Source organism: Balaenoptera physalus, assembly GCF_965194825.1.
Source record: "Balaenoptera physalus genome assembly, chromosome: 20".
In the NCBI taxonomy this organism is placed as follows: domain Eukaryota; kingdom Metazoa; phylum Chordata; class Mammalia; order Artiodactyla; family Balaenopteridae; genus Balaenoptera; species Balaenoptera physalus.
Window position 1 is genome coordinate 22,834,244 of NC_138901.1, and position 23,967 is coordinate 22,858,210.

At 37.8% G+C, this 23,967-nt stretch overlaps 1 protein-coding gene across 4 annotated transcripts in view; it reads right to left on the reverse strand.

The window, feature by feature from the left end:
- Positions 1-46: 46 nt before the first annotated feature.
- GJC1 (gap junction protein gamma 1) overlaps positions 47-23,967 on the reverse strand; it is a 34,996-nt gene continuing 11,075 nt past the window's right edge. For 2 of the 4 annotated variants that reach the window (XM_082442627.1, XM_082442630.1), the window contains exons 2-3: positions 6,749-6,824; positions 47-5,793 (exon numbers count right to left, since the gene is read on the reverse strand). In XM_082442627.1, coding sequence (XP_082298753.1) covers positions 4,583-5,773 — 1,191 coding nt within the window. In that variant the 5' untranslated portion in view covers positions 5,774-5,793; positions 6,749-6,824 and the 3' untranslated portion in view covers positions 47-4,582. Of the gene's footprint in view, positions 5,794-6,748; positions 6,825-6,924; positions 7,107-11,275; positions 11,596-23,967 lie in introns of those variants that run through there. The other 2 variants (XM_082442628.1, XM_082442629.1) reach the window with 2 other exon arrangements.

A 23,967-nucleotide genomic window follows, 5' to 3' on the forward strand; every position in this document is an offset into this window, starting at 1 on the left:
TGGCAGTTGAGTTTTCACGTTTGGAAAAAGATGCACAGACCACAAATGAATCTTCTAAACTGTATTTGGAACTGACAAAAACATCTGGAACTAACAAAAAATCTTCCTAGAGACAAGGCCCTCAGCAGAGTCTGTCCCCACCATAAAATTTTACATCAACTGTACAGAACAAAATTAGCAACGAGTGATCTTTGGCACTAGAATGGGTGACTCCTTAGCTGTTCATACAATATCCAAACTGCACATCACATGACATTAAATTGCTGGTTAACAGTTGAATTTTACATTAAATTATCTTAAAAAGTTGGGAGTCCTAGCTAAGTTTTTTGGTATCAATATGCTAATGATATCTAACACTTAGTGCCTGAGGTAGAGACTTCTGTAAGAGATTTATTGAAGAGAACACAATTGAGAGTACAAAAAAGAAAAACACTTCCAATCTTGGAATCATACAGCCAAATGTCTTTGCTGGTTCAGCAAGCCAACCCTGAAATGCAGAACTCTTTACTTCTTTTATTTCTGTAGAGATTTTGCACGGGAGTAGGGCTTTCTTTTGTTTGGACTCCTGAATTTTGGAATACATGGATTGCTTCTTTCAAAAGTATGATTATTAACATGGAATGTGCATGAACCAAACTCACTTAACATCATTATTAAAAACAACAAAAACAACACAACTGCACATTAGGGACAACAATAAAATCTTTTAAACTCTCCATGATATGTGGCCAGAATGAGTGACAAGTATGCAAGTCAACCTAATGATTCTAACCTTTGATGGTAACTGTGGATTACTACAGATCTACGATATATAGGTGAGCTGAAATTTTATTTCCAAACTCTGCACTGTATAGGTGCAGGGGCTTTATTTTCAGGTGGTAAGACTCTTCGTGAAATTACATTATTTTATAGAGATGAAATTAATCTAACAACTGGAACCTTCCAATCAAAATGACCAGCAGCTCTGTATCTCTGACTTCAGGTACTTTTCTCACAGTTGGGAAAGACCTTTCCTTTATAAAAAGGCATTTGTGAAGTAGGTTCAAGTGTAACATAAACTTGCCTTTTATAAAAGACTGGCTGGCCAAAAATTTATCCTAAACTATAGGTATTATTTTTAGAACTGTACTGTCTCTTAAATGAGACAGAAAACGTAAAGCCTAGACGTTATAAGCGTAATGGGTAAAGCACAGGTATGACTAATAGGAATAACATTTAAGTCCATTCTTGGTATAAACTGCTTAGAGCAAGTTAAGTGTTTTAAACAATCACTGATTCCTGTGATAAAGAGCACTGAAGGACTTCTTACTACATCACATAGTTCTTCCACCTATTTTTTTTTGAAGCTCCAAGGTCAGACAAATGACCAATAATAATAGTTGGTTTTTTAATACTTTTTTTTACCAGACGCTTTTTCTAACTACTTCATAACACTTCTGAGAGGTAAGTGGCTCCTGGAACTTAAAGTCAACCGCCTAGTCTCATACCATGAAGAAATGACAGTTAAGGTACCTAATGATGACGTTTTTCTTTTTAAAGATATAGGTGTCCTTCTAAAAGACAGATATGTGGGAGCCCTAACCTGTGAGAACCATTTTAGATGGCAAAGTTCCTTTTTAGCAAAAGTCTATAGACGTCAGTCAAGGAAAATCCCCAAATTGACTTCAATGAAGTAACACACTTGTGGTTTTAAATGAACAAATATAGAGACCGGCGAAACTAAGGCATAAAGCAAAGAGGAAGCCACAAAATGAACAGTAACATTTCTTTAGGGGAAAATGTTATATAATTCTTCCCTCAAATTTGAACTAAGAAAAAAAGCCTATTTGTTTTACAAATCTCTTCTGAATAACAGACTGTAACAAAGATGAACAAAGGACACACCACATCTGAATAAATCCAACTGTACGTTAAGGAATGTAACATGTTGTTGACCATATCCTGATTGTAGTCTGTGAAGGACTAAGCACTCAACTTCTATTTAGAGAAGCAAATGTCATACAACACAGCATGTCTTACACAGCAATTCAAAGGAACGATTTTGATAGGGGGAAAAAAAAACCCTGCTGACAGGTGTTTTATACAAATACCTGCAAGTTCCAGAACAGTAACTGGAACAATATTTTTATAGACTCAATGTAGACCCAGTTAATGCATTAATAAGCTAGACACTGACAGGGCCGTTTTCTTAATGTAGGTCCATGACATGTTGTTAGGGGAGAATGGCCTTGGCAAACTCAAATGTTCAAAGGCTGAAAGAAATGGACTAAGAAAGCAGTGAGAGTTGGGAAATCTATGTCATAATTAGAACTTTAGTGAGAGAATAAAAATAGACTTTAACACATGTGAAGTGACCCAGAGTATCTTTCTATGTACTCGAGGAAGTTGAAGAATTATCCAGACACAGAAGATAACATTCTCATCAGAACAAGCCCAGATGAAACACCAGGGGCCCTGTTTGTAGAAACTAAGTGGATGCTTCTGGCGCCGAATGTCTGCCTGGCATTTCTGCTTGACTCCTTCCCTCTCTCTTACTCAGATCCCCAACCCTCCCACTGGCTAAAGCCACTCTGTTCTCCTTCAGGCTCTGAATAGATGGATGTGAATGTATGTGTATTTTTTCTGTCCTTCAATTAAGAAATATACATGAAGTTCTACTGACATAAGAATTATTGGTAGTTCTTTATCTTAGCTGGCCTGAAGTATTTAAAATCTTCCCTGTTTTAGAGTAATTATTTGAAATTCCTTATTAAACACTTGGTTTCAAGGAAGCTGCGCAGGTCTATTAATTATCAAGGATACATACGTGTATAAATCATTTTCCGAAATTTCCCCTTCAGTCTCACTGGAGTTTACCTTTTGCTTAAGTGTTTAGAGATCCTGAGGAACTTCGCTAGGCTAAAATTTACAGATTAAAAAAAGCAAAATAAAGGTAAATTCATGGTTAGAAGATAAACTTAAATTTTCAACTGAGTGTCTTTTGCGGGGGGTGGGGGAGAAATGCAATGGAGAACAACAAAGAAAAAAAGAACTGCATACAGGACGCTGTTCTAAGAATAGAGAACTGACATTTAAAAATTAAGACAAAAAAATAACACTCTTGGAATTCCAAAGTTGGAGGTGGCTTGCAATAACTTTCTGTTAGAAGAGAGTGAGATACCCAAAATGAAATGCTCCCTGGTGAAGCAAACACCCCTTCCTTTAAATCTTTACCAAGCTCTTACTCAGAAGCTCATAAACTGTAAGACAAATGATGTGAACATGACAGGAGAGCAAAGTTCTCCAACATAACAGAAGGTTGAAAATGGCAATAAAATACTACTGCAAATTACGAGTGTTATGTGAACATTAATGCTTGTCATTAACAAATAGATATGCCTATAGCAAATAAATATTGAAATTCTCTTTCGGTCTATTTACAGATAGAATCCCAGGTCTGACTGGTCTTCCAGGCAGAAACCTACATTGGCAAAAATATGTAAATTATACAAGTTCCATGGTGAATTATAAAAAATAAGGAATTTGAATTTAGGCCTTCTGCCATATGCAGTTTAAGGTAGCTTTGATTAATTTTTAGCCTAGAAAGGAATTTTTGTGTTTTTACTGTTAACATATAAAAAAATATCCATCACTGGCTTCTTAAGAAACCAGAGTGGCAGGTTTTTGGATACAGATTTAAGGCAAGTCAAACAGGTCCACAACTAAACGTCTTATCAGGGCTGATTTTCCAGGTGTGCCTTTGTTTTGTGACAGAGGAATCTTAGAACAGCTCTAGCCAGGGTCTCCACACTGCTACTGGATGAGGACACCGTTGTGCATCAGCCTTCAGAGAGAACCGACATTACACACACACCACCAAAGCAGACACTGGCACGGCTTCATATTTAAAGGACTTCTGCAGTGAGTCACTTTATCTTCTTTGAAAACACAAATAGGTTTTCAAAGACTAGATGCAACTCTGGACACATGAATGAGATTCAAAGATTTCTCAAGTCAAAGAGAGATCTCAACCTCGCTCTACTATGGACTTTCCTTCCAAGACTGAGAACTGATTCATCCTCCTCCGGCTCCTTACATATCTGAAATCTTCCCTGCAACACGAGAGGCACTTTTATTAGGTATGTAGCATCTATTAAAACTTTAAATCCAGGGTAGAATTTGCTGAACAAAGTAATAACACTAGCCTAATAGGCATTACCTTAAGGATTATTTCCCCTTTAATATAAAAGTATAACTACAGTGGTCCAATATACAAATACAAAAAAAAAGTACCATAATACTGTACATACAAAAACTGTTCAACACGAATGATTTAAATATATCTGTTCTTTTCCAGATCTGGAAGACACAAATGTAAAGTTCTGCAACTGTATTATTGCTGGAACATGTGTCCAGGAACAGTGTTTCCCGTTCTTTCCCCTTTGTCCCAGCCCCACCTTCAGAGTCCCCTGAGCTTGCATCATGAGCCAACAGCATCCCTGAAAATAACCAGAGCCAAATGTTTACTCAATGGAAGTCATTATTCAGTGAGCCGCTGCTTACCATGAACTATGAAAAGCACAAGTTTTAAGCCCAGCCAAGATTAAATCCAGACGGAGGTCTTCCCATCCCCTGATTTGCTACTAGCACTGCTTTTGTTGGACCCAGCTTTGGACCCCACTTTGGCTTTTTTTCCCCGGGGACCATGGGGGTTGTTTTGGTGATTGTAGGCCTGGATTGCCAGATCCAGGCGTTCCTGAGCCATTTTGATTTCCCTCTGCAGAGTCTCCAGGTCAGCTGGGAGGTTGTCCTCATGGCTGCCATACTGTTGTTCCTGGGCGATGTTGGCCTTGTTTTGCTTGTAGGCAATCTTAGCGTTGGACAGTTCGGTGTACTGGATTTGATCTGGTTTGACGGCAATGTTATAGCCAGGGGGAGCAGATGGTGTGTTCCAAGTGAAAGGATAATTATAAGCACCCGGATCTTCCAGTTCCCTCCTTTTACTGTTTAGTGAGTCTCGAATTGTCCCAAATCCTAAATGAAGCATCTCCCAAACGTTAAGCAATAGGCAAAGGCCTGTAACACCATACATTATCAGAAGAAAGATGGTCTTTTCAGTGGGTCTAGAAATAAAGCAGTCTATCTTATGAGGGCAAGGAAGCCTGCTGCACACATAAAATGGGTGGACTTGGAAGCCATACAGAAAGTACTGCCCTATCAGAAAACCCACCTCAAACACGGTCCTTGCCAGCAGCTGCAGCACGTAGATTTTCATGAGCCCATCCTCCTGAATCCGGTGTCGGCCATCATGCTTAGGTTTAGATTGGTTCTGATCTTTATTTTCTTTTTCACTTTCTAATTCCATTTCTGGATACATCATGGGATCCTCTTCATGGTCCTCTTCTGTTTCTTCCAGCGCCCGGTGTTGTTTCCAACGCATTGCATAGGGTTTGCTCCGAGTGGCCTTCTTGTCTGCTTCACCGTGCTCCATTTTGGCGATCTTATGAATGGCATAGCCCAGGTACATCACTGAGGGGGTGGCCACCAGGATGATCTGGAACACCCAGAAGCGCACGTGGGAGAGGGGTGCAAAGGCATCATAGCAGACGTTCTCGCAGCCTGGCTGCTCTGTGTTGCACACAAATTTGCTTTGCTCGTCGTAATAGATGGACTCTCCTCCTACAGCTGTAAGGACAATCCGGAAGACGATCAATACAGTAAGCCAGATCTTCCCCACAAACGTGGAGTGGTTGTGGATCTCCTCTAGCAGGCGAGTGAGGAAGCTCCAACTCATGGTGACTGAACTGGTTCGCCCTGATAAAAATGAAAATTACCAAAGGAAAATCAGCAAATATTAAAATCTTAATTTTTTAATTGATGATATCTCTAGGAACTACTTCTCTACATACTTGAAATTTATCTTCAAGGCTCATACTAGAATGACTGTTAGAATAAATAGCATCTCACTCTCTACACTACCATCAGGTAGGACCATTCACCTCAGTCAAAGAGCACTGGTTTGGGCCTACAGGGTCCTAGGAAGTCTGATTAGTTTTCGTGTCTTCCTTAGCTTAAAAGGTAAAATTATAGCTATCATTTGAGATATATTTCTCAAAGTATACTGGATTTTTTACATACAGTATTATTTCATAAGACCTTCGAACTTTGTGGAATATAGATAAGAAAATAGCACAGAAGTATAGCTATTCGGTCACAGTAAGACTGCCACTGAGAACATAATGGGGACACCTGGGCTGGATGGACTCCATTGTGAAGAGGTACCTTATCAGGAAAGTTAAATTTTGGACCTGGTGACAAGTATTAAAAAAGAATTAAGGAGATAGTACAGCTGCAAATAACTGGCAAAGATCAAGAACTAAAATAAAAGACAGAAAGAAACAAGGAAGACACTCCTGAGCTAGGCTGCATCACAGAGATTCTAGCATTCTGTATTATATTTCTGTATTTTGTTTATGGTAGAAGTTAAAAAATGCCTGTAGATTGAATTGTGAGGACATTAAAAATCCAATCAATAGACAAATCCACTTAAAACAGCATTTTGAAGGATAGTTTTATTCTGAGATTCTTAGATCTATGTCCAGAATCCAGGTAAAAACCATCAAATGAGATAATGTATGCAAAATCCCTAATACAACCCCTGACACATAGTACACCTAGCTTTTCTCTTCTATCTTCCCTCTCTTGGTTTACTTCTGCAGGTAACAGTTGATTATCAGCATCACCAAAGAAATTTAAATACACTTTTTACCTGTTATCCAGAATTTCTGTTATCCAAAATTTTCTTAGAGAAATGATGTTTTGCGCACAAGTTTTCCAGATTCCCTCTGGAAGGGAAAAAGAAAAGAGAAGGTCATAAGTTTCCTCCCACAGAAAACAATCAATCACTAGAACGCCATTTTCAGGGAGAAACAGTTTTCTACGTACCATAGGAATCAATCAGCATGAGATGGAAACAGGCTTGAGTTTGAATATCACTGTTCTCTCCTCCTATACGTGGTAGGAGAAACTACCTTACAGTGACTCAAAGAGTCTTAGGTCACTGTAGTCTAAGAAAATATGACAGGAAGATGAGTCATTGGTGAAAATCTGAAGATGAACTCTGGCATCTATAGGAAAAAGCCAAAGTAGAAAATCTCACCAAATTTAAACTGGGTCACTAAAGGCCTTGCAAAAATCTTCACCCTGTGTGCTCTATTCCTGTTCTGTTCTCTGAAGCAGCCAATACCTCTCTCAATGGGATCTGAGCAGCCAACTAGGAGCAAGCTGTTTAGTTAAAACACCCAACAGCTGGCTCTCAGTCACTGGGACACCCATATCCACAGAAGGTGATTTACAGACTCAACTGCTCACAGAAGGAAAACACCTGCATCTGTATTGTGATTAAAATATATATATATAGGACAAATTATTGCTCATTATCAAGTTCTGCAAACTATGGAATAACTATGGCCAAGAATCATCCGCACTATCATTTAATTTAATAAATGAACGTAAAACAATCCCTAAGTGTTCCAAGTTATTATGTGTTCAAAATAACTTAATAAAAAAGATACATGAAAAAAACCCAGAACAATTCCCAAAAGGTCAATGAAGAAGAAGAAGAAAAAAAGTTCAGGCATCTGCATAACATGCAAGTACGAAGATTTACATACAGAATCCAACCACACAAAGATCTCACCATAGGACTTCAAGTACAACTCTCATTTCCAGCCCTGATGTCCAACTGAGTTCACCACTTCTCTCACTGCACATACAAGTTATAAAACCACAACACAAGAAGTAAATAATATGCAGTCTTTAAATGGTGATGTAAGCCAGATTTCCAACACAGAACTCCATAATGATACACATCCACAAGTCCAGATTCACATTTTCCCCAAACGCCATATCTAAAGCATTTACCTTAAAGCCTGAAATTCTATTTGTTCCAATAAGCCAAAATCATGAAAGTGCAATTGTTAATTAGTTAGGAAGCTCATCCTCTACACTGCCATCCATACCGAAAACAAATGGGTACCTTTATAAATAATTATTGCTATGAAATAATTTCTCAACAGTTCAGCATCTCATACAATAATCTAACTTTTTTTGGGGGGGGGGAATTAGTGACAAACCCTTCAAAGCTTATAAGTTATAAAGCAGCCACTTAAACACATACAGAAATACACATTGCATACTGGTTAAGCTGTAGGCCTAGACAATGATGAACCCTTAGAGCCTGGTTTTCCGTGGGCACTTGTAAGTGCCATAGCACCCTATACCCAAACCTTGAGTATAAATGATGTGTAAAGTAATGTAGCTTCAGCATCTCATACAATGGATGATGGGTAATTTTCTTTCTAAAATAACCATGGGCTTCCTAATCAAATGGCAGCATTACCACTGAGCTGTCAGTAGGTTTTCCGTTGATACTCTTCCCTTTCCAAATCCCTTTCTTCTCCTTGTAAGCATTAAGAGAAAGGCTTAAGTATCCGAGTAGCCTCCTCCAATTTGGGGGGTGGGGTGGAAAGGAGAAGAGGGAGGGAGGGTGTGAGAGAGGAGAAAAAACTGAATGAGTAGAATGGTGGGTTCTGGAATTGACATTTCTAAGCAAAAACGTGTCACTGCCAAGCGTGGTCTTGCTGTGTTCTTGCGCCACTAAAATTCCCTTTTTTCAGAACCATTTTTTTGCTCTCCTACCAGAAGCCTAAGATTCAGAACACAGTCTTCTCTGACTTCCCTGTTTCAGCAAACAGACTTGGTTATAGAGTAGGGAGTGAGAGCATGTAATTAACCTGTGAACAGCTCTCGTGAAAAAATAAAAATCATTTCCATACTCTATTTATGAATGGAAAATATGGGAGCATGTTATGAGTGGTGGTGAGAGGTGGGGGGATGCCAAACACCTAAATATTTTTTGCCAATTAGGAAAGCCAACTGATTTAAATGTATCTTGACACTTAATGTCTTCTTGAATATATCCTTTATGCTTTGGCTGAATTTATCTATAGACAAATTCTAGAAAGTGGTATTATCAGGACACAAGAAATGTAAGTCTGCGTGGTTTTTGCTCTGTACTGTCATTTGATTTTCTAAAAAGGTCCTAGCAGTTTACAATGCCTGGCAATGAATGAGTACAATTTTACCTCAACCTCATCAGCACTGTCTGTTATGCTACTTTGCTAGGTGTAAAATGGTATTTCAAAATTATGTCAATTTGTATGTTTTTAATACAGCAGGATACCCTTCCCTTATATTCCTCCTTCTTTGTGAACTATTTCTGTCCTTTTGCCCATTTATCTGCAGAATGTATTCTTAATACAGTACAGACATCAATCATTTGACATTTAATATAAATACCTCAGTTTATTGTTTTCCTTAAAATTTTAGTATTTTATACAGTCACACCAATTTCTTGAATAAATTAAAAGGTGGAAAAGTTATTCTTCCTAGGATGGCTTTTTACATAAAGAATTTGCAAAATTCATGGTAGCTCATAATTCAAAAGGATTCTCAATTCTCTCTCCATCCCCCAACACATACTGAAGAAAATCATATTTGCTTTTATAACATTTACTGGACAGAAATCAAATGTGCTATTTTTAGTCTGTTTTCCAAATAATTTTCAAATCTACCTTGTCTTACACTAGAAAATAGAATTTTAAAAATTACTTGGGGGCTTCCCTGGTGGCGCAGTGGTTGAGAATCTGCCTACCAATGCAGGGGACACGGGTTCGAGCCCTGGTCTGGGAAGATCCCACATGCCGCAGAGCAACTAGGCCCGTGAGCCACAATTACGGAGCCTGCGCGTCTGGAGCCTGTGCTCCGCAACAAGAGAGGCCGCGATAGTGACAGGCCGGCGCACCGCGATGAAGAGTGGCCCCCACTTGTCGCAACTAGAGAAAGCCCTCGCACAGAAACGAAGACCCAACACAGCCATAAATAAATAAATAAATAAATAAATAAAAAATTTTTTTTAAAAAATCTATCTTTAAAAAAAACAAAATTACTTGGTATCAACACGTTAATAAATTAAGTAATCTCCTCCCAAATTATTTATATTTGAAGAGTTTTCTATCAGCTAAATCCTAACAGGATCAAGTCAAAGTTTACTGCATGTCTAAAACTCAGTATCTTTGAAGATTAAATATAAAAGCTCATTATTTGGATTATCTCTGGAGGTGGATTACATGATTAGATCTATTTTAAATATGAAGATATGAGGTCCAGAAAGTTTATAAAATTTGCCCGAGATCATCCAGTTATTAAGAGGTGAAGCTAGAATCTAAAGTCAGCCAGTCTTGCTCCAGTCTCAGCTTTTAACTACTAGTAAAGAATTGCATTCCAGATGAGGTGGAACTATGTACAGGCCCCATGTGAATACAGAGGAGGGCACCTCACCCCAATCTTTGGAATCGGAATTAAACTAAATAATAAACTCACAAAGATCAAGGCGGGGGGGTAGTTATGCTGCCAAAAGAAACTGGGGGCTTCCCTGGTGGCACAGTGGTTGAGAATCTGCCTGCCAATGCAGGGGACACGGGTTCGAGCCCTGGTCTGGGAAGATCCCACATGCCGCGGAGCGACTGGGCCCGTGAGCCACAATTACTGAGCCTGCGCGTCTGGAGCCTGTGCTCCGCAACAAGAGAGACCGCGATAGTGAGAGGCCCGCGCACCGCGATGAAGAGTGGCCCCTGCTTGCCGCAACTAGAGAAAGCCCTCGCACAGACACGAAGACCCAACACAGCAAAAATAAATAAATAAATAAATAAATAAAATTTAAAAAAAAAAAAAAAAAAAGAAACTGGAAAAAAAAAATCAAAGGGGGAAATTTCAGGGTTTAAGATCTTACACACAGAATGAATTGAAAGTTAAAACAAAACAAAACAAACAACAACAAAACATAAAACCCAAAAAGAACTCCAAGGTTGTTTCTTGGCAGTTGGAAGGGAAAAATAAACTAGAAAAATGGTATCTTCAACAAAAATGGTTTTTTTTCACCAAGAAGGATAACTTCTTTGGGCACTGAGAACAGTGACAGAAGGTGGTAAATTAGTTCAGGGGTGAAAATACTTGTCAAAGGGTAGATACAAAGATGGTATACACATGAAGTGCTCAGAGCTGTGCCTGGTCTCAAGGCAAGCACCATTATTACCATTACTACCAGTGCTGCTGCAACTTTTTGTCTTATCACCTCAACTGTACTGGAAGCCCCTAGATGCTAGACACCACATCTTTTATCTCTGCTTCCCTAGCTTCTAGTCTGATGATTGGCCATTTTTTTTAAATTAATTACCTTATTTATTTATTTTTGGCTGCGTTGGGTCTTCACTGCTGCACGCAGGCTTTCTCTAGTTGCGGTGAGCCGGGGCTACTCTTCGTTGCGGTGCGCAGGCTTCTCATTGCGGTGGCTTCTCTTCTGCGGAGCACGGGCTTTAGGCACATGGGCTCAGTAGTTGTGGCACACAGGCTCAGTAGTTGTGGCTCATGGGCTTAGTTGCTCCGCGGCATGTGGGATCTTCTCAGACCAGGGCTTGAACCCGTGTCCCCTGCATTGGCAGGTGGATTCTTAACCACTGCGCCACCAGAGAAGTTCCTGATTCGCCATTTTAAGTGCTAAATAAACATTTGACAAACAAATGAATAAATGCATTCCTATCGGACCTGCCTTACATTTTTCACTGCAATCTCTTCTCTCTCTCTATATATTTTTTCTCCTAGATTCCCACTGCATCAGTCTGTCCAAAAATGGAATAAGCAGCCTCATGAAGCAGTGAACCCTGGTATAAATGCAGCAGGGAGGGTAAAGGGATATAAAGGGAGGTATCTGTACTTCACTGAAATCTATAAAATGTGACACCAATGATGGCAATACTTTATGTATGTACAGTGTAATACCTAAAACAGCCACCAAAAAAGCACACAGAGGGACTTCCCTGGTGTTGCAGTGGTTAAGAATCTGCCTGTCAATGCAGGGGATATGGGTTCGAGCCCTGGTTGGGGAAGACCCCACATGCCACAGAGCAACTAAGCCCATGCACCACAACTACTGAGCCTGCGCTCTAGAGCCCACGAGCCACAACTACTGAAGCCCGCGCGCCTAGACCCCGTGCCCTGCAACAAGAGAAGCCACCGCACCACAACGAAGAGTAGCCCCTGCTTGCCACAACTAGAGAAAGCCTGCGCGCAGCAACAAAGACCCAATGCAGCCAAAAATAAATAAATAAATAAATAAAATTTAAAAAAAAAAGAAAAAGAAAAAAGAATGACCATACGTAGTGTTGGTGAGGATGTGGAGAAACTGGTACTCTCATACAAGTAGGAATGTAAAATAGTATAATCACTTTGGAAAATAGTCTGGCAGTTTCTTAGAAGTTAAACAACATATACCAACTATATGATCCAGCCATTCTGCTCCTAGGCAAGAAGTAAAACCGTATGTCTATAAAATGACTTGCACATAAATGTTCACAACAATTTTATCTGTAATAGCCAAAACCTGGAAACAACACAAATGCCCATCAGCAGGTTGATGAGTAAACAAATTGTGGTACACTCATACAGTGGTATACTACTCAGCAATAAACTATTGATATGCATAGCATGGATGAATCTCAAAATAATTAGACCAAACGAAAGAAGTCAGGCAAAAAAAAAAAAAAAAAAGGCACACACTGTATGATTCCATTTATATAAAATTCTAGAAAATGCAAACTAACCTATAATGACATAAAGCATGTCAGTGGTTGCCTATGGATGAGCTGGGGGTAGGAGGCAATGAGGGATTGGCCAGCCTGATATCAAACTCTCATGGCTATTATTTTTCAGTTTCTACTTGTCTTACTTTTCCTTTTTCAAACTTCTAAATACATATCCTGATTTTTGTCCTATCTTATTAGCCCATCCTTTTCAGTGCTCTTTTCTGGTTCTTCCACCAGAATCCAAGCTGTAAATGATGTCCCACTTTGCTCCAACATCTCCCTGAAACTTCAGACTTGAAATTCAACTGCTACTGTACATCTTCTCTTGGATGTCTAATAGGCACCTGAAATTTAACATAACCCAAACCAATCCTCCCATCCTCCAAAGACCTACTCTTACTCTGTCTGCAGTTTTCCCAAACTCAGTAAGTAGTTTCACCATTCATGCAGTTTTTTAGGCCAAAACCTTCAAGGCAACCTCAGTCCTTTTTCTCACTCCATAGGCAAACTATATCAGCAAATCCTGTCAGTTCTATCTTCAAAATATATCCACAATCCAACCACTTCTTTCCACCTCCACTGCCATCACTCTGATCCAAGCCCCCTTCAACTCTAACCAAGATTATTGTAAAAGCAAGAGTCTTCTAATTGGCCCCCTAGCTTATACTCTTATGCCTCTCAAATCTCTTCTCCAAAAAGCAACCAGAGTAAAGCTTTTAGAAAGTATGTCAGATCATGTCCCTCTTCTGCTCAAAACTCTCTCAGAACAAACCCCAAAATCTTTACTATAGTCTACAACGCCCTTTATCATATAGCTACTAGTACACTTTTGGTCTCATCACCTTCCATTCTCCCTCTTGCTCATTCTGATTTAGGAATATCTACATCCTCACTATTCCTCTGATCATACCAATCATGCCATACTTTTGCCTCAAGATTTCTGTACTTGCTATTTTCACTGCTTTGAACTTTTTTATTTCATAGATATTAACAGAAAACTCTCTCATTTCATTCAAGTCTGCTCAAAAGTCATCTCCTTAATGACTTTCCTCAGACCACTTTCCTAAAATAACATCTGTCATTCTCTAGCCCCTTTAATTTCCTTTATAGCACTTAACCCTCACATAATTTTTATTTTACAATTTTATTGTTTATAGAATATAAGCTCCCTGAAGGCAGGATTTTGTTCTTTTATCCCCAATATCTAAAACCCCACAGCCTGACAAATGGTAGTTGGTTCTCAATAAATATCTGTTCAATAAATTAATTCAAACATTTAGAAAAATGCTCCGGATGTATTAACTGAAAAATATAGGATACGGAACAGAATTATCCCAATTTTGGAAAATGAATAAAATTTATGCATTAAAAAAATCCTAGAAGAAAAACAAAAATGTAAAAAAAAAAAAACCCACCAAAACCTTGAAAGGTTATAAACAAATACCCACTACTTTCTCCTTTCTTTAGCCTGTTTCCTGCATCTCTACTAGAATTCTCTCTCTAAAATGGATCTGTTACTCCTTTGCTGAAAAACCACTAATGGAGGTGGCTCCTCAAACCAGTGGGGCAAAGATGGACTTTTTAAAGTATTAGAATAAAACATAGTTGATATCTGTTATAACTCTGCATATGAGAAGAAAAGATGAATCTGAGTACAAAAAATAAAAAGTGTCTCCGTGGTTAAAAGAAAAAACAACCTAAACAATACTGAAAAACAATGGGAACTTCCCTGGTGGCGCAGTGGTTAAGAATCTGCCTGCCAATGCAGGGGACACAGGTTCGATCCCTGGTCCAGGAAGATCCCACATGCCACAGAACAACTAAGCCCGCGAGCCAGAACTACTGAAGCCTGTGTGCCTAGAGACTGTGCTCCGCAACGAAGAGTAGCCCCCGCTCGCCGCAACTAGAGACAGCCCATGCACAGCAATGAAGACCCAACTCAGCAAAAACTAAATAAAAATTTTAAAAAAAGAAAAATAAAAACAATGAACTGGGGAAAAAGGTTTCAGTAACTCTTTTATAAGCAAAGAGCTAATTTCTAATATATAAAGAGTTCAAAACATACATTCCACAGAAAGAAAAACACAAATTCCCCTTTAAAAAAATGCACAACGTGGATGAACCTTGAAAACATAATGCTAAGTGAAAGAAGTCAGACACAAAAGCCACCTATTGTATGATTCCATTGATATGAAATGTCCAGAATAGGCAAATCAGTAGAGACAGATTAGTGGTTGTCAGGGGCTATGGGAAATGGATTGTGACTGTTAGTTAATGGGTACCGGGTATCTTTTGGGGATAGTGAAAATGTCTGGAATTAGACAGTGGTGGTGGTTACACAACCTTGTGAGTATACTAAAACCACTGAACTGTACACTTTAAAAGGACAAATTTTAGCATATGTAAATTATATCTCAATAATAAAGTACTCTAAGATACAATTCTTCTCCTATGACATTGGCAAAAATCCAAAAGGAGAGGCTATGGAAAAACAGACATTCTCACATATCGCTGATGGGAGTGGTACAACCTCTGGTGGCAATTTGATAATATCTAACAAAATTACAAATGCATCTATATCCTTTGACCCAGTAATCTCACTTTGGGGAATGATCAAACTATAACACTGTTTTTATATAACTCAAATGTCCACTGTCAAGGGAATGGTTAAATGCACTATGGTCTATTTACACAACAGAATACCACGTGGTTGTAAAAAATAATGAGGAATGCTCTCCTTGTATAGAAAGATATTCAAGGGCTTCCCTGGTGGCGCAGTGGTTAATAATCCGCCTTATTAATCTGCAGGGGACTCGGGTTCGAGCCCTGGTCCAGGAAGATCCCACATGCCACGGAGCAACTAAGCCTGTGCGCCACAACTACTGAGCCTGCGCACCACAACTACTGAAACCCACGCGCCTAGAACCCGTGCTCCGCAACCAGAGAAGCCACTGCAATGAGAAGCCCACGCACCGCAACGAAGAGTAGCCCCCGCTTGCCACAACTAGAGAAAGCCCGTGCGCAGCAACGAAGACCCAACGCAGCCAAAAATAAATTAATTTTAAAAAGATATTCAAAACATTTAATTAGTGAAAACAGCAAGGAAGTGTATATATATGTATATGCCTTTTACATAAGGAGAAAAAATATCAATCTGTGTTTTTGCTTATATTTCTATAAAGAAACACAAGGATACATTTTTTTAAAAAACTAATAAAAGTGGGGGAGGAGACTAAGGAGGACGGGGTAGGATCAAGACTTTGATTATATATCTACTTAATTAATTTATTTGGCTGCGCCAGGTCTTAGCTGTGGCACTCGGGATCTAGTTCCCTGACCAGGCACCGAACCTGGGCCCCCTGCACTGGGAGCGCAAGTCTTAACCAATGGACCACCAGGGAAGTCCCTGATTATATATCTTTTTACATTGTCTTGTTTTTTTTTAACCAAATGAGTAAGTTGCCTTTTTAAAGAAAACACCGCTAAAAGCATTCCATGCCCTACAGAATAAAGTCTGCTTGAGATTTTAAAGAAATCCTTTTGCAAACTTTTTAAAGTTAAAAAAAAACTTACATATTTTTCAGAAATTAAATGTTTTATAAAAAGATCATCTTGGTAATGAATTCCTTGGAGGTCCAGTGTTAGGACTCAGCGCTTTCACTGCCAAGGGTGCAGGTTCAGTCCCCAGTCGGTAGGGGAACTAAGATCCTGCAAGCTGCGCTGCACGGCCAAATTAAAAAAAAAAAAAAAAAAGAGTTCATCTTAATTTCTGTTTAACCCCAAGTTTAAATACCACCTGTACATTTTTCATCAACTTACACTGTACATTTTCACATGTGCATTTGTTGTTTCCCTCCATTAAACCCACTTCCCTTGGACATCCTCAGTTTACTCCCTCACTTCAATTTATGCTTCTCTTCAGATGTCACCTCCTGTGGTGAGGACTTCCCTGACCACTTACCTAGGATAACATTCTTCCATCACTCTCTACACCCTTACCCTGCCTTTTTCCTTCAGAGCACTCAACACTACCTAGAACACTTTTTATTTGTTAAGTTGTTCATTATCTGTCACCCCAATAGAATTTAAACAAGGACTTTGCTCTTGTATTCCTGGCACTTAGAACAACTATTAACTGAGTGATTTAATAAATTTGAATCTCTGCTCATTGATTTTCCTCTGCTTTATATGGTCTTTCCACAATTTCCTACTTGGAAAAATTTTTATCCTTTAGGTGCTAGCTCAAAGGTCACTTCAAGTTTTCTTGACCTCCTCACTTAATCTCCTCAGAAAGTCTATAATAGTTTTTCATTCCACAAATAACAGGACTTAATCTATTAAACTGAGGTTAGTAGTATCAGTTTCTTCTGCTGGTATATGAGTTCCCTGAGGGGAAAGTCCATGTTTTTTAAAATTCTCTGAGCCCTCAGGATACAAAAATAACTCAATAAATGTATGCTATATTTAATAGAAGATCTAAATGAATTTATAGGAGGTAGAAAATATAAAATATGTTCACTAATACAATCATTTCAGGGCAGAATACAATGAATGGTATAGAAGTACAAAATGTGAAAATACTCAGAGAAGGAAAAGAGACAATTCCTATAAACTAAAAAGTATAAGCTGTCAATTATACCTCAATGAAGCCAGAAAAAAAAAAGTATAAGCTTACTGCAGAGGACAAGTGGGTCTCTGAAGAATGGGTATGGTTTCACCAGGCAGAGCTGGGGTGGGAAGTAGAGGCAAGGCAGATGGAGAAAATGGTGTGAGTGAAAAGTTGCACAAGAAGGCTCTTAGACTGGAACATGATGGAGGATGTTTGGGAAGTAGTTGTAGAGAAGGCTGAACAGGGAAGTCAAAGACCAGTTTGCAGAGGGCCTTAGCACACCATGGAACCTGAAATTAAAGCATGTAAGTAATGATGAGTAAATATTCCTCAAATGTGGTCCACAGACCACCTTCAGAATTATCCAGAGTACACGTCTAAAATGCTGACTCCTAGGTCCTACTTATTCAACTCCCACTCTCAGGCCTACTGAATCAGAATTTAACAAATCTTCTATGGTTAGACATTTAAGTTGTTTACAATGATTTATTCCAATACTTATAACTTTGTACACATCCCCAATTATAGATTTAGGATAAATTTTTCCAAAAGAATTGCTGGGTCGATAGTTGTACAAACTGTGAAAAAACTGTGTGTGTTATTAAGAAAAGATCAGCTTCTTTATGCACTCTCTCTCCAAAAATTCTAAGGCTTTTAATATGTATTACCAAATTACTCCTGCAAAAAGCCGGTACCTATTTATATTTCCACTACTGAGAGTATGAGAATACTGGTTTCCTCACTCCTTCACCAATGATTTTAATGCATTTTTCAAGAAACAAGGCTTGGGTCAATCTGTGTTTAAACTATAAGAAGTTTTAGATGATCATTAACCATTAGGGAAATGCAAATGAGACAAATAATGCACAGTGAGATACCATTTCATACTCAAAAGGATGACTACTATTAAAAGAAAAGAAACAAAAAAGAAAAGAAACAAGTGCTAAAAAAGTTATGGAGAAACTGGAATCATTGTTGTGCATTGCTGGTGGGAATGTAAAATGATGCACCTGCTGCAGAAAATGGTATGCTTATGATTTTCTCAAAATATTAACTATAGAATTATCCTATGATCCAGCAATTCTACTTCAGGATGTATACCTAAAAGAAATGAAAGCAGGGACACAAACAGATATTTGTACACCCATCTTCATAGCACATTATTTACAATAGCCAAAAGGTGGAAGCAACCCAAGTGTCCACTGACAGATAAATAAACAAAATATGGTATATATCCACAATGTTATTCAGCCTTAAAAGGAACGAAATTCTGACACATTCTACAATGCTGATGAACCTTGGAGACAGTATGCTAAGTGAAAGAAGTCAGTCACAAAAGGACAAATATTACGTTTCCACTTATATGAGGGCCCTAGAATAAAATTCATAGAGAGAGAAAGAAGAATGGTGATTGCCAGGGGCTGGGAGGAATGGGTAAAGAGTTTCAGTTGGGAAGATAAAAGTTCTGGAGATAGATGGTGATGATGTTTGCACAACAATGAAAATGTACTTAATGCCACAGACCTATACACTTAAAAAATGGTTAAAATGGTAAATTTTATGTTATACATATTTTACCACAATGAAAAAGTAAAAAAAATTTTAGACTAACTTCATTCATGCAATTAGTATTCACCTACCATCAAGAAGCTTGCCAGACAGTAGTTTATAGGAAATTACAAACACTTAAAAAAAAAAATACAGTTGTATTCAAGAAGTATTTAATGTTATATATGCTATGCAACAGAAGACGAGGAAATAACTGGAATCATCTGTTAAAGTTTAAACATATTTTACAGCATAGTGACTCTACAGGGAAATGCTTTATTTTCCAGTTTATCTGATTCATTTTTTCCATTACAATCTCTTTACTATAATGTTGGCCACAAAAACACCGTTAATCCAAAAATATCTCTTTCATATATATCTTTGGAAAAGTTTCTCATAGACTCATGTTTTTAAAAAAAAGCTCCCAAGGGTTTCAGATCAACAACTAAAAAAGCGTGTAACTTGTCCCTTGTCAATTTTTTAATGCTCACTAAACTGAAATAACCAGGAAATTTAAAAATTTTAAATAAGTAGTGCTATTCTAAATGTTTTACAAATTCAACCGAGTCCAAATGGGTCAGAGCCAAGTTTTAATCTGCTTCTAATTAAAAAAAATTTTTTAAACCCCAAAATCTATAATAGCTAGACCATATTTAAAAGCCTTAATTTCTAAACAAAAAATCCAGGATGAACTAATATTCTAGAAAAGTGATTCTAACTTTGAATTTTGTGAAACTGAGAGCAAGCACTTAACTAGGAGCCAAGAGATTCTAACAGGCACTTCAGGAATAAATATTTCTTTCCACTTTTTCATTTGTGAGATAAGTGAAGAATACCAGATTAGATTATTATTAAGGTCCCTTCTATTAACAGTTGATGAAAATCAACTCAGGCAGAGTACTGTTCATAAAACAACCAACAAATTATGTGGAATTCAGAACTCTAGGGACAGGAAAGAAGCAAAGTAAGAGCAGTGAAATTAAACAATAATAAGATGTCAAATTTTCAAAAAGGCACTTCCCAAACAGTCATCCCAGAAAATCTGTGGTTGGACTAAAATTAAAAATTTCAGTATTGACTCACCATGATTCTACAGTATTAACTATCTGGGCATCCCAGATTATGAGCTGAGCGATCCACTAAGAATCGTGCTAGTGACTCACATTCCTGAATGAGACTGCTTTATGTGCAGAGACAAGGAATCAATTAAAGGGTTTACAATGAAGTTTTGTTTAACTGGAACGTTTTAAGTGGAAGTTAATTCTGCATGAGTGATAATAGATGTTTAATAACTAGCTAGTGACAATTTCTAAGCAAAAGCACTATGGCAGCCTTAATCTATGTATTACAAACAGTAATCTATGTATTATAAACATGAAAACAACTTGTTTTTCAAAAGAGCTCTTGGCTATGCACAATATTTGAGAAACACAAAATTTGTTGTAAATCAAATTATAAAATAAAGGAGAGAAAGTAGTTTGAAATCTTGGCTCCATTAACTAACAAGGAAACAAAATACACCACTGTGGGTTGAAGTGTCAGTCTATGCTGGCAAAAAGCCATTCTATTTGAATGTAAGAACCTTCAGGAACCAGCTGGAGAAGTATGGGGAACCTGGGATAATGTGTTCATTCACAGTGCATAGTAAGTGGTACTGTCTTCATGTAAAAAAGGACAGTATTGGTACACTTGTCCAAAACAGCTTAAGTCAAATCAAAAGGACGACATCAGTCTAGGAAAATGACATGTCTAAGAAAAATTAAAAAAATAAACATATAACATTACCAATATGACTAGGGTCACAACACAAAATTTGCAAAAAACATTATCATACACTGATGGTGAGGGTGGTCTGATACAATCTTTCTGGAAGGCATTATGGTAATATTTACCAGAAACTTTAAAATGTTTTATGTCCTTTGATCAGTAACACCACATCTAGTAATTTATCTTAAATGAATGCCCAATAAAAGAAAAATTTTACGTAATTTATGATATAATCTCTATGAGGAAATATTGTACAACCACTGTAAATCTTGTTTTAGAACAGAGATCACAAAATCCAAATGTCTACAACTATACAGAGACAAAAAGTAGATTAGTGGTTGCCTAGGACTGAGAAGAATGAGGAAGAGTAGGGAATGACTGATAATAGGTACAGGGTTTCTTTTGGGGGGGAATGAAAAAATTCTAAAATTAAACTGAGGTGATGGCTACACAACCGGGTGGATATACTAAAAACATTGAATTGTACATTTTAAACAGGTGAACTGTACAGTGTGTGAATCATACATCAAAAAAGCCATTTAAGACATTTTCTAAATGTCTAGGCACCAGTAAGTGATACAAGGAACTGAAACAGAAAAATGGGGCCTGGACAACACAGGCACCAACTAAAGAGGGGCTACTGATTATTAGCTACAGCTGTTGTTGTTATCAGACTGTCATATCTTTCAAAATAAGTCTTCAACCTGGATTTTTATGTGAAGCCTGATTTGGGGGTAATTTTTTTCTTTTTTTTTTCTTTTTTTCTGTGTTGGGTCTTCGTTGCTGCAGGCGGACTTTCTCTTGTTGCGGTGCACGGGCTTCTCATTGCAGTGGCTTCTCTTGTTGCGGAGCACGGGCTCTAGGCGTGCGGGCTTCAGTAGTTCTGGCTTGTGGGCTCTAGGCGCATGGGCTTCAGTAGTTGTGGCGCATGGGCTTAGCTGCTCTGCGGCATGTGGGATCTTCCCGGACCAGAGCTCGAACCCATGTCTCCTGCATTGGCAGGCGTATTCTTAACCACTGCGCCACCAGGGAAGTCCCTGGGGGTAACTTTTTGATTGAAGTATAAAATACCTACAGAAAGGTGCACAAATATAAGTGTGCAGCTCAATGAATTTTCACATATCCATGTAACTAGCACTGAAATCAAGAGCAAAGCATTACCAGCCACCCAGAGCCACAGTTATGCCCCTTCCTACCCAAGGGAAACCGTCACTATTGACATCTTGGATAATTCTTTGTTGTGGGAGACTGTCCTATGCATTGTAGAATGTTTTGCAGCACCCCTGGCCTCTTCCAGTTGCGACAACCAAAGATGTCTCCAGACACTGCCAAATACCCCTTGGAGAACAATATTATACCACATTGAGATCCACTAGTTTAAACTGTCCTTGAACTTTACATAAATGGAATCACAGAACGGACTCTCTTGTATCAGATTCATAAGGAATACACTTCTAAAAATAATTTAAAAATAAAAGAATACACTCTTGTGTCTGATTTTTGTTCAACATCTGCTAAGTCACCAATCTTATTGCATTTAGCTCTAGTCTGTTCATTCTCTTTGCTTTATTATATTGCCAGTGTGTATATATCACAATTTATCCATTGTACTGCTGATGGGCATTTGAGCAGTTTCCAGTGTGGAGCTATTATGAATAATGCTACTGTGAACACACCAAATATGCCTTCTGGTGAATATATGTACATTTCTGTTGAATACCTAGACCCAGAATTGCTAGTTGTAGGGTATGCATATGTCAGGTTTAGTAGATCAGTACTTTTCCTAAGGGAGTTGTATCCATTTACACTTCTACCTGTCTCTTTTTTCATGTTGACAACTAATAGAAAAAAATTTTTAAATAATATTGAGCCAGATATTTTATTGGCTGAGTAAAGCCTGCCAATTTGTAATCTGTTTTAAAAAAATGTTTCACTATGTGAGAAAATGCTCATATGTAGTAAAGAGACAAAAAACAAACAAAATAACTCCCAATAATATAATATGCCTGAATGGAAATATACCAACATTAACAATGGCTTATGAATGTTTTCTCTTCTATTTGCTTTTCAGTATCTTCTACAATAAACATGTAATAATGAAGTTGGCAAAGCCTTCCTATGCAACAAAAGCCCCAAGAGAAATTTAAAAAGTAGGTCGGGGTACAAATTTCATAATATTTGCATACATACATATTTTACATTCATGAAGACCTAATTAAGTAATGAATATATCACAAAAAGTTAACTATCTCATAGAATCTTTGGTACAATTACTACACAGCCCCTCCATAAGGGGGTCCACGACAGAACTTATGTAAAATTTCACCCTAGAGTAAAAGATAGGATGGTGAGGGTACAGGGTAATCCTTAATTTGTAAGGATATGTCATATGTCAAAAGATAGTAGTCCTCTGACATATCTTATAAAGTAGTTAGTATAATAATGCTGCTCTTCTCATTTCTTTAGAGACTCACTTTAAATTGCTCCAGAAGCAACACAGAAAATTAACATACTCAATACTCCCTTGAAATGCATAGTTGTTGCCATTGCTACCTGCTGGTTATTGAGTGTCTGATATTGAATATTTGGAAAGAGTTACCTCTATTTGAGAAAATGATTATTAAAACAGCCACCAAAAACTTTCCAGTGTCCCTTATGAGTTCTATTAAATGTTTACTTGACATGCGAAAATGTTACAAAACTCATACTTCCTGTCCTAATCACTCCATTTCATATCAAGGATTCTGCTGTTGGGATAAGACTGTGCCCATGAGATTCACTACAAACCCAAAAGATATATCTCCTGAGTCAAGATACTAAATGCTAATATACTGCTTTAAATGGAGTTTTTTAAACCAAAATAACCTGTTACTTTAAGGCTTTGCTAAAGGGCACTATTCTGAGCACTGCTCCCATCTGCATTTTCCTATCAAGAAACTACACTGACATGTATGTAATTATAAAACCAAAAAGCAAAAAACAGTTTTCTGAGGCAAAATAAATAAAAAGCAGTAGAAAATAAAGCTTTTAACTACTAAGAGCATTCTAGCTGGGGTTCAAAATGCTAAGGTTGCTTTAAATTTCTCATTGAACTAGTAACCATAATTAACTGGTAACCAAAATAAATCTATTCAAGCTATGTATACATAATTTTCCTCCCAGGATATATCACAAATCATAAACACATTTTCCCACCCTCTTTTCTTTTCAGAGTTCAAGTATGATAGGAGACAATGGCTTCAGATACACAATTCAATAACAACTGAGATACTCCCCCAACTCCCAGTAATTTTTCCAAGCTCAAAAAAGAAAGCTTTCCTTTCCAAGTGAATCTGAGAAGTGCACATCTGCTTGAACTGCTCA